This window comes from Bufo bufo, chromosome 4 (assembly GCF_905171765.1).
Source record: "Bufo bufo chromosome 4, aBufBuf1.1, whole genome shotgun sequence".
Classification (NCBI taxonomy): domain Eukaryota; kingdom Metazoa; phylum Chordata; class Amphibia; order Anura; family Bufonidae; genus Bufo; species Bufo bufo.
The window spans coordinates 54,552,823-54,564,989 of record NC_053392.1 but is presented as its reverse complement, the minus strand read 5'-3'; the positions used below and the strand labels follow the sequence as shown (position 1 = coordinate 54,564,989).

The 12,167-nt window shown below is 45.3% G+C and overlaps 1 protein-coding gene across 1 annotated transcript in view; it reads left to right on the top strand.

Annotated features, from left to right (window-relative positions):
• The window catches only part of LOC120997248 (cytochrome P450 2K6-like), a 120,032-nt gene extending 111,456 nt beyond the window's left edge, over positions 1–8,576 (top strand). The window contains exons 6-9 of the mRNA XM_040427253.1: positions 4,639–4,780; positions 6,409–6,590; positions 6,868–7,009; positions 8,287–8,576. Coding sequence (XP_040283187.1) covers positions 4,639–4,780; positions 6,409–6,590; positions 6,868–7,009; positions 8,287–8,465 — 645 coding nt within the window. The 3' untranslated portion in view covers positions 8,466–8,576. The remainder of the gene's footprint in view (positions 1–4,638; positions 4,781–6,408; positions 6,591–6,867; positions 7,010–8,286) is intronic.
• The last annotated feature ends 3,591 nt before the right edge of the window (positions 8,577–12,167 follow it).

Genomic DNA, 12,167 nt, shown 5'->3' with positions numbered 1-12,167 from the left:
ACTGCAGTCATTGAGCATGGACTCCCATATTGTTGAGTGGATTAGGCAGTGGCTGAGTGACAGACAACAGAGGGTTGTAGTCAATGGAGAACATTCAAAACAAGGTAATGTTACCAGTGGGGTTCCACAGGGATCTGTACTGGGACCGATTTTGTTTAATATCTTCATAAGTGATATTGCAAAAGTCCTCGCTGGTAAGGTTTGTCTTTTTGCTGATGACACAAAGATATGTAACAGGGTTGATGTTCCTGGAGGGAAACGCCAAATGGAAAAGGATTTAGGAAAACTAGAAGAATGGTCAGAACTCTGGAAACTGAAATTTAATGTGGATAAGTGCAAGATAATGCACCTGGGGCCTAAAAACCCAAGGGCAGAATATAGAATATTTGACACAGTCCTGACCTCAGTATCTGAGGAAAGGGATTTAGGAGTAATTATTTCAGAAGACTTAAAGGTGGGAAGACAATGTAATAGAGCAGCACGAAATGCCAGCAGAATGCTTGGATGTATAGGGAGAGGTATAAGCAGTAGAAAGAGTGAAGTGCTTATGCCGCTGTACAGAACACTGGTGAGACCTCACTTGGAGTATTGTGCGCAGTACTGGAGGCCATATCTCCAGAAGGATATAGATACTCTAGAGAGAGTTCAGAGAAGAGCTACTAAACTAGTACATGGATTGCAGGATAAAACTTACCAGGAAAGGTTAAAGGACCTTAATATGTATAGCTTGGAAGAAAGAAGAGACAGAGGGGATATGATAGAAACTTTTAAATACATAAAGGGAATCAACTCGGTAAAGGAAGAGAGCATATTTAAAAGAAGAAAAACTACCACAAGAGGACACAGTTTTAAATTAGAGGGGCAAAGGTTTAAAAGTAATATATGGAAGTATTACTTTACTGAGAGAGTAGTGGATGCATGGAATAGCCTTCCTGCAGAAGTGGTAGCTGCAAATACAGTGAAGGGGTTTAAGCATGCATGGGATAGGCATAAGGCCATCCTTCATATAAGATAGGGCCGGGGGCTATCCATAGTATTCAGTATATTGGGCAGACTAGATGGGCCAAATGGTTCTTATCTGCCGACACATTCTATGTTTCTATGTTTCTATGTCTATTTCTGACAGCACGTTTTAAAACGTCCTGTCAGAAATAGCAGCTGCACGCTAATCGTGCAGCTGCTGATCGGGTTGCCCGCTGTCAGTGACAGCAGGGCAACCCTAAGACAAGGCAGGGACAGTGCCCAGGTGTCCCTGCCTTCACGATCGCTGCAGACACAGCGCTCACCGAGCGCTGTGTCTGCAGAGCAGGAAGCGCTTTGCGCTTCCTGTTCCGGCCCGGCGGTCATGTGACCGCCGGGACCGGAGAGTGCAGGAGCTGTGTGAGGTCTCTCAGAGACCTCGATCAGCCCTGCACTGAGGCTGTACAGCGCTGGATTGCTGCTGTACAGCCTCTATAGGGGTGCATTTGTCCTGTAACTGGGGCTACTATCTCAGCCCCAGTTACAGGAGAAATCAACTGTGAAAAAAAAAAGAAAAAGTGAAGCAAATGTCCCCCAGAGGTCTTGTATGACCTTATGGGGGACGAAAAGTGTAAAAAAAAAAAAAAAAAATAAAGGGTTGAAAAAATCAAATAAAATAAAGTTTCACATGTAAAAAAAAAAAAAGTTCCCAAGTTAGGAATAAAAAAAAAAATTAAAAATTGAAAAAATAAAGTAAAATAGACATATTTAGTATTGCCGCGTCCGTAAAAACCAGCTCTATAAAAATATCACATGACCTAACCCCTCGGATGAACACCGTAAAAAATAAATTAAAAAAACTGTGTCAAAACAAGCAATTTTTGTCACCTTGCATCACAAAAGGTGCAACACCAAGTGATCAAAAACGCGTATGTCCCACAAAATGGTACCAATAAAACCGTCACCTCATCCCGCAAAAAATGAGCCCCTACATAAGAAAATCTCTCAAAAAATAAAAAAACTATAGCTCTTAGAACATGGAGACACTAAAACATCATTTTTTTGGTTTCAAAAATGCTATTATTGTGTTAAAGTGAAACAAATAAAAAAAAGTATACATATTAGGTATTGCCGCGTCCGTAAAAACCAGCTCTATAAAAATATCACATGACCTAACCCCTCGGGTGAACACCGTAAAAAAAAAAAAAAAAAAACTGTGTCAAAACAAGCAATTTTTGTCACCTTGCATCACAAAAGGTGCAACACCAAGTGATCAAAAACGTGTATGTCCCACAAAATGGTACCAATAAAACCGTCACCTCATCTCGCAAAAAATGAGCCCCTACATAAGAAAATCTCTCAAAAAATAAAAAAACTATAGCTCTCAGAACATGGACACATTAAAACATAATTTTTTGGTTTCAAAAATGCTATTATTGTGTAAAACTTTAATAAATGAGAAAAAGTATACATATTAGGTATCGCCACGTCCGTAACAATCTGCTCTATAAAAATGTCACTTGACTGAACCCCTAAGGTGAACGCTGTAAAAATAAATAAATAGAAACTGTGCTAAAACAACCAATTTTTTGGTCACCTTGCCCCATAAAGTGTTATATTGAATGATCAAAAAATCATATGTACCCAAAAATAGTACTAATAAAACTGGCACCTTATCCCCTAGTTTCCAAAATGGGGTCACTTCTTGGGAGTTTCTACTGTAAGGGTGCATCAGGGGGCTTCAAATGGGACATGGCATCTAAAAACCATGTGGAGTTCCTTTCCTTCTGCGCCCTGCCGTGTGCCCATACAGCAGTTTACGACCACATGTGGGGTGTTTCTGTAAACCGCAGAATCTGGGTAATAAATATTGAGTTTTGTTTGGCTGTTAACCATCGATGTGTTAGAGAAAAAAATTGATTAAAATGGAAAATCTGCCAAAAAAGTGAAATGTAAAAATTTGATCTCCATTTTCCTTTAATTCTTGTGGAACGCCTAAAGGGTTAACAAAGTTTGTAAAATCGGTTTTGAATACCTTGAGGGGTGTAGTTTCTACAATGGGGTCATTTATGGGGGTATCCACTATGTAGGCCCCACAAAGTGACTTCAGACCTGAACTGGTCCTTATAAAGTGGGTTTTGGCAATTTTCTTAAAAATTTGAAGAATTGCTTCTAAACTTCTAAGCCTTCTAACGTCCTAAAAAAATAAAATGACATTTCCAAAATGATGCTAACATAAAGTAGACATATGGGGAATGTTAAATAATAAATATTTTATGAGGTATCACTTTCTGTTTTAAAAGCAGAGAAATTGAAATTTAGAAAATTGCGATTTTTTTAAATTTTTGGGTAAATTTGGGATTTTTTCATAAATAAAGGTGAAATATTTTGACTCAAATTTATGACTATCATGAAGTACAATGTGTCACGAGAAAACAATCTCTGAATGACTTGGATAAATAAAGGCGTTCCAAAGTTATTACCACATAAAGTGAGATATGTCCGTTTTGCAAAATTTGGCCTGGTCAGGAAGGGGGCAAAGGGCCCAGATGGGAAGTGGTTAATGCAAGCTACTGTGACACCAGATATGAGTGGTGGCACTGGGCACTGGCAGTAGTGGGCACAGTACACGCTGTAGGCCTGACACACACGCTGGCAGGCAACTGCAATTAGATTACAATGAAAAAAATAAAGCAGACTGATGTACTAGCCCTAAAAAGGGCTTTTTGGGGTGCTGTCAGGACGCTGTCCTTACAGCAGATCAGATGAGTCTTTGAGGACTGGAGTGGACACCGAATACACTAGCCTAACTATCGATTTCCCTATTAAATCAGCAGCAGCTGCACTGTCCCTCCTCTCACTAACACTGCAGCTTCCGAAGGAATCTAAGATGGATGCTGTCCTTGCTTTTTGATAGGAGGTGCGAGGGTCTGGGAGGGAGGGTATGCTGCTAATTGGCTGGAATGTGTCTGCTGACTGTGAGGTAGAGGGTCAAAGTTTGCTCAATGATGACGTATAGGGGGCGGACCCAACATCGCATATGTTCGCCGTCCTCGGCGAACGCGAACAAGCGATGTTCGCCGGGAACTGTTCGCCGGCGAATAGTTCGGGACATCTCTAGTTCCTAATACTTACTTTTTGAAAAAGGTGCCGGCAAACACCAAACCAACCAAAGTGAGCAAACCCATAGATTATTCCCTGTTATATAAATGAACATTCCAGTTAAAAAAGTCTAGTTTGAAGACAATAAGGTTCATGCCCTCACAATCTAGGCTACTTTTCTGGCATAGAAAAGTCATAAATTCTGGTGCAAGTGTTGTTTCTTATAAAAATGTACGACCTTTTTCTTTTACTGATGCCCTCACCTCTTTTCCAAAAGGACGGTGCGGTATGAGTGGGAAGAGGCAGGCTTTGGCAGGAGTCCCATGGTCTTCTTCATTTATATACATGTGTGTCAGAAAGCTGGAGCAAATTACACCAGAAATGTACTTCATCTCTTGGCTGGAGTAGATTTCTGTTCCGGCACACAAGCAGGAAAATGTGTGACACATTTATTAATAGGCATGCACCTCTTAATAAATTAGTTGGATCTTCCTTCACCAGGGTTTCTATTAAGAGCTGCATGTCAAATGCTGGTCTTTAGTATTCTGTATTTGTGATGTTTCTCTTATTTTACAGGGAAATCCAGAATCCACACAGTATTACCACAATGATAATCTGACTGGTTTGATGGTAGATATGTTTTCAGCTGGAGTGGAATCCACGGCAACCACACTGAGATGGGCTATTCTGCTCATGATGAAATACCCGGAAATTCAGAGTAAGAAATATACCATATTTTTCGTCCTATAAGACGCATGTTTTAGAGGAGGAAAATTAGGGGGGGGGGGGGAATTTAGCATCAGACTTCAGATAAGACCCCCAGTGTTATTCAAACCTCAGATCAGGCCTCCAATGTTAATTAGACCTCAGCTCAGACCTCTAATCAGACCTCAGACCTGCAATGTTAATTAGACCCCAGCTCAGACAACCAATGTTAATTAGACCCTAGCTCAGACTCCCTATTTTAATCAGACCCCAATCAGACCATCAATGATAATTAGACCCTCAATCAGATTTCAGATCAATGTAAATTAGACCCCCAATCTGACTTCAGATCAGACCCCCAATGTTAATCAGACCTCAGACCAGACCTCAGACCCCCAATGTTACAGTAATTAGACCCTGGCCCAGACTACCAATATTAATTAGACCTCAACTCAGACCCCCAATGTTAATTAGACCACAAGCCAAACCCCATAATGTGAATTAGTCCCAAACTCAGACCCCAAATGGTAATTAGACCCCAGCTCAGAACCCCAAAGTTAATCAGACCGCCAATCAGACCTCAGATCAGGGCCCCAATGATAAGTCAGTCTTTAGATCAGACCCCTAATGTAAATTTGATCCCCAATCAGACCTCAGATCAGACCCCAATGTAAATTTGACCCCAATCAGACCTTAGATTAGTCCACAGATCAAAGGGAAAAAAAATATTAAAACATCTCTCCTGTTCCAGTTGGCTCAACCTTCCCTGAGATTCTGCTTTCTTCCTGCTTTGCTGTTCTGTGACCCAACATTACACAGCATTAAGTCACAGAGTGTGCCTGCGTCCTCACGCTGTGTGCAGGACACAGGACAGCATGCGGTGTTAGCAGAAGACCAGGGAGTGGTGAGTACAGAACCATCACAAGGAGTGCTGTATTCATCGCTCCCTGGTCCTACTGTACTAATGAGCGCTTCCATAATGCATAGTGTTATCTGTGTAAGTGTGTATACAGAGATAGCTTTCAGTCAATAATAGTTGTACATGGGGAGGGGTTATCCGTGATTGATAGCATTTTCTATGTAAGTGTGTATACAGAGATAGCTGTCAGTCACTGATAGCTGTAGATGGGAAAGGTGTTATCAGAGATTCATAGCATTCTCTGTGTAAGTGTGTATACAGAAATAGCTGTCAGTCACTGATAGTTGTAAACTGGGAGGTGCTATCAATGATTGATAGCATTCTCTGTGTAAGTGTCTATACAGATAGCTGTCAGTCACTAATAGTTGTACATGGGGAGGTGTTATCAGTGATTGATAGTATTCTCGGTGTAAGGGCTTGTTCACACGACCATGCCATTTTTTGCGGTCCGCAAATTGCAGATCCGCAAAAAACGGATGCCGCCCATATGCCTTCCGCAATTTGCGGAACGGAACAGGAGGCTCATTATAGAAATGCCTATTCTTGTCCGCAAAACGGACAAGAATAGGACAGAACTCATAATTTTTGCGGGGCCACGGACCAGAGCAACGGATGCAGAGTGCTCTGGATGTGATAGTATTCTCCGTGTAATTCCATAAATTATATAAATGTGTTAACATGCATTTTAAGGTGCACATATTTATACATCTATGCGTTGACAGAAAAAGTGCAAAATGAAATTGAACGAGTGATCGGATCAGCCTGCCCTCAAATGGAGCATAGAAAACAAATGCCGTATACAGATGCCGTCATCCATGAAATTCTCAGATTTGCGGATCTCTCACCAATTACTTTCCGTTCAGTTACTGAAGACTTTACATTTAGAGGCTATTTTATTCCAGAGGTACTGTAGCTCTATCATTTTTTTTTCCTCTTAGGCTTTTCAAAAGTCAAATTACAGTATGGTCATTTCAGCCATAGTCCCTGGTTAGACTGTCTGGAAAAAAATGTGAGGAGACTAATGGGTAATTGGTGGTAGGAACCTGGAAGGCAGTGGCCTATAGGTTGTACAATGCTAAGCAGAACTAACTCTGTGGACACTGACAATATAATGCTTAGATTTAAATTATTCTATTCCAAAATGTCTTACTATTATTATTTTTGCTCATTTTTGCTTTCAGGGAACAACTGTGATTACGCTCCTTCATTCGGCTCTCAGAGATAAAGCGTTCTTTGAGAAACCAGACGAATTTTATCCAGAACATTTTCTTGACTCCAATGGAAAACTTACAAAGAAAGATGCCTTCATACCATTCTCACTGGGTAACTTCAATAAAATTGACTTTTGCTTCAGAGGGATCAGGTCCCTGTATTGCTTTAGACTTATCATTAAACTATAAAATATTGTTAGGACAGGAGTATTCAAAGGCATGTGTGGGCACTAACGGATGTAATGCCTTGATAACTATTACAGACTTAGGCCTCTTGCACACGGCCATTGCCCAGCCTTGGCCGTATTGCGGCCCGTAAACAGCAGGTCCACAATACACAGGAACCGCCTGTATGCACCCGGCATCACGGATGCGGACCCATTCCGGAAGGTCAGTGCAGAACGGAGGTACTGAACCCTACAGAAGCACTAAGGAGTGCTTCCGTGGGGTTTCTGTCTGTTCCTCCGCCCTGGAAAAAAGTAGTGCATGCACTACTTTTCTATGGTGCGGACCGTCGGATGTGGATTCCGGACCCCATTCAAGTGAACGGGTCGGCGTCCGCATGCATCTGCCCTACTGTCTGTGCCTGTGCAAATTGCGGCCGCAGCACAGGGCTTGCCGGCACACAGTCGTGTGCATGAGGCTTCAGTTATTCAATTGGTTATTTTGATTAGTTATTGTGAGTCAAAACCAGGTGCGAGTCAGAAACACAGAACAGGTGCAGATCTTTCCATTATACCTTATCCCTGAATAGGCTTCACTCCTGGTTTTGGCTCACAATCACTGATGGAAATAACTGACCAAAAAACTAAAGTGTGAACTCAACCTTAGGGTCCATTCACACGTCCGCAAAATGGGTCCGCATCCTTTCCGCAATTTTGCGGAAAGGGTGCGGACCCATTCATTCTCTATGGGGACGGAATGGATGCGGACAGCACACAGTGTGCTGTCTGCAGCCGCAATTGCGGAGCGCGGCCCCGATTTGCGGGTCCGCAACACAACACGGACGTGTGAATGTAGCCTTAGAATAGTTTCTTATCAGTACCAACCTGTTCAATTAATTACAATCATAATTAACACAGATAATAAAAAAAGAAAATTATAAAAACTTCTGTGGAATTGCTTCTTTTTGACCCATTGGTTTAGATCAGGCATGCTCAACCTGCGGCCCTCCAGCTGTTGTAAAACTACAACTCCCACAATGCCCTTCTGTAGGCTGATAGCTGTAGGCTGTTCGGGCATGCTGGGAGTTGTAGTTTTGCAACAGCTGGAGGGCTGCAGGTATAGCATGCCTGGTTGAAATGGAACCAAATTAGAAAAAAGTTTAAAAAAGCAAAGCAAAAATTATTTTCATTATTTATTCTTGTATTTATTTGTATTACTTTCTAGGAAAAAGAAGTTGTATTGGAAAGAGCTTGGCTGAGATGGAGCTATTTATCTTCTTTACGTCACTGTTGCAAAATTTCATATTCCATTCACCACCAGGAGCAGAACTGGACCTTACTCCAGGACTTGGGTTTACTAATGGCCCCAAGCCTTATACAATGTGTGCTGTACCACGTAGATAGACTTTGGTTTACATCAATCCTTCATGCCATAGTCTTTTACAAACATTCAAAAAAAAAAAATATGTTTTTGACAAACTTTTAGCCAGATATCTAGAGTAGATGTCAGGAAACCATGACAGGGTACTGGTTACTTACATTCGACCCCCTCTTCTCAGGCTGCCCTCCACACCATCCCTCCTCTACTTCTCCTCCAACCTTCTTCCCTTCAAATAAAAACACCGACACCTGGATGGATAAATTGGCCACAGCAGCCTTTTATTAAACAAACATACATATATAAACATTAACCTAACCCAGGGGGAGGTCCTTGAAGCCCTGAAAAACTTGGAAACCATGCCGGGGTGGCCAACCTTACCTCCAGCCGTTGCACCTTAGCTCGGAAGCACCACGGTTGACACACCCCAACAATCGCGCCACAGCCGCCAAGCAACCATGGGAGTCCAGCCCCCACCGTGGGGCCCTCCCATCCTCGTCCTCTGATAACCCACCGACTCCAAGGACCTCCCACCGCCAATCTAAGCCGCCGCGACAATAACCTTCTTTCTTCATCCTTCTTCATTCTTCGCCTTTTCCTTTTTTTTTTTTTTTTTTATATAGAACCCTCATTATGCATAACAACACACAACCCAAAATCCCATACCGACAGCTATTTCCCAAAGAGCACAGCCCCTCATCCCTCTCCCAACACAGGGGTGGGTGGGTGGGGGTCAGTGCACACAAAATGGCCCCTGTCTCCTGCCTCGAATCCCTTTTAACCCCTCCCACTAACTCAAACCCACCAATCCCTAACCATGACCAGGGAGGGGTCTCCTTAAACCACCCCCTGTCATGTTCGCCTCCCCCTATGCTGCGCCCTCAGTCCGGCTCCTTCTTGACAGGGTACTGGTTACTTACATTCGACCCCCTCTTCTCAGGCTGCCCTCCACACCATCCCTCCTCTACTTCTCTCTCCAACCTTCTTCCCTTCAAATAAAAACACTGACACCTGGATGGATAAATTGGCCACAGCAGCCTTTTATTAAACAAACATACATATATAAACATTAACCTAACCCAGGGGGAGGTCCTTGAAGCCCTGAAAAACTTGGAAACCATGCCGGGGTGGCCAACCTTACCTCCAGCCGTTGCACCTTAGCTCGGAAGCACCACGGTTGACACACCCCAACAATCCCGCCACAGCCGCCAAGCAACCATGGGAGTCCAGCCCCCACCGTGGGGCCCTCCCATCCTCGTCCTCTGATAACCCACCGACTCCAAGGACCTCCCACCGCCACAGAAGTCTAGGCTTGACCTCTTAAGCCTTGGCGTCCCTCCACACCCGCACCGCAACCTCGATGCCTTCCTGCAAAACCAAAGACCACATGTCTATCCCTAGCGCATTCAGGTGAACCCCATCACTGCGCCAATAGCCACCAACACCCTTCTCCAGCTCTCGGTGCCTGACCGCCAATGCCCCATTCCTAGCCATAAACCTACCTATTGCCCTGTTTGCCTTCACCCTCGCCCTGTTCACCCCCTCCACTGAGCGGGCCCCCCTCCAAACCGTCCGTGGCACCATGTCCGACCAGACCGTCACAATGCCCGGGTATAGGGACCACAATCTGAGCAGGTCAAATTTAACATCCTTCACCAACTCCCGTGAAGGACGCGCACACAGATCATTGCCCCCCACATGCAATACAAGCACATCCGGAGCCCTACCCTGCTTTACAAACTGATGAAATTCCGGCAACATACCCTTCCACATCATGCCCCGCCTGCCTATCCACCTTACCACTGCCACATCCCGCGCCAAACCGAGCTGCTGGCCATTAGGCCGAACCGCCGCCCGGAGAGCTCCCCAGAAAACGTAGGAGTGCCCTAGCACCCAAACCAACGCCGGACCGGAACCTGCAAAGAAACGAAAACATAACAGAAAACAAAATCAATTGGCAAACTCCCCACATCCTAACAAGACTTACTTCACGACAAGTCACCACCCCCCAAGCCCCTCCAAGCGCACATAGGACCTAAACCGCACTGACTCCCATCTCCCAATCCTCTTGATGACCTCCTCTCCCAAACCCCATCTGGCCGCCTCTGTTGCCGCACCTATCCGAAAAGAATGACTCGCATATCCCGCTTCCCCCAGACCCAACTGAACCAAGCACCGTCTGAAAACTGCCGTGAACTGGAACCTAGACAGAAAAGCCCCATCCGCATGCACCAACAGGGGGGTAGCCACCCTACCCCTTTCACAACCGTAATCCCGCCAACAGCGAACAGGACACATCTCACAATCCGGGACACTAAACAACACCAGCCGCCTGCCTCTTCCTTCCACATCTGTCTTGGATCGCCGCAAAACTATTTCCATCCGGTCCAGAAAAACATCTACATCATCACACAACAGGCCCCCCAACCTATCTGTTGCCGGGCAGACCAGCTCCCCCACTCTCAACGCCCCGAAAAATGCCAATGAAAACGCTAAGCGAAACAAACGCACCTCCCAAGGCGATGTGCATACATCCGCCAACGTCCTCCCTAACTGCAACAACAACAAAAATGACACCGGGCGGCGAGAATCCTTCCCTGTACCATCCCTACGCCAACCCTTTCAATGCCCTCTTCACCAAAAAAGCCTTAGTCACGTCGACCATACCCCGCAAGCGAAACCCAAAAGCCACGCCCGCGATCCAGCCATTTATCCTGGTGACAGACCATCCTTCCTCCCTACAATGTCCAATAAACAACAACAGGGGGATCTCCAAATCCTTCCGCTCCCCCACCCCCAACCTCACTTTCCACTCTTCCCACCCCCGCCAAGCTGCAGCATACTTATCCCACGTCCCAGGCGCCAAGGATGACCGAATCAAACCCATCACCGTGGTTCCAGGACTTCCCAAATCCCCGCCGGACACTCCAGGCCCACCTCCGCTACTCCAGGAGCCAGCTGGCCAAAACGGTCCCACTGCGAACGAGAGAGGACATCAGCAATACAGTTATCCACACCGGGCACATGCACCGCCACGACCCACGCATTAAGTAGCAGGCATTCCAGCACCAACTTCTGTAGCAGCCGCACAACCAATGGTGAGGAAGCCGACAAACTGTTAATTGCTTGCACTACCCCCAAATTGTCGCAGTGGAACCGAACCGTCCTATTGCGAAAAAGGTCCCCCCACAACAACACCGCCACGACAATCGGAAACAGCTCCAATAACGCTAGGTTGCGCACCCATCCCTTCCTAACCCAACTGTCCGGCCACCTACCCGCGCACCACTGGCCTCCCAAATAGACCCCAAAACCACAACCCCCCGCCGCATCCGAAAACAAATCAAAATCAAACGAACTAACCTCTTCCATGAACAAAGAACGCCCATTGTACTGCTCCAAAAACATACCCCAAACCCTCAGATCAGCCTTCAACTCCCGACCCAACCGAACAAAATGATGAGGAGCTTGCACCCCCCCCCGTGGCGCCCGCCAGCCTCCTACAGAAAATCCTCCCCATCGGCATTACCCGGCATGCAAAATTAAGAGACTGCAAATCCCTCAATTTGATTTTTGACAATCTCCCCGCCCTCGCCACTTCTTGTCTAAGGTCCTCCACCTTATCCAATGGCAACCTGCACTCCATCCTCCCAGAGTCTATTACTATCCCTAGGAAGCTCAATTCCGTAACCGGGCCCATCGTTTTTTCCCCCGCCAACGGAACCCCA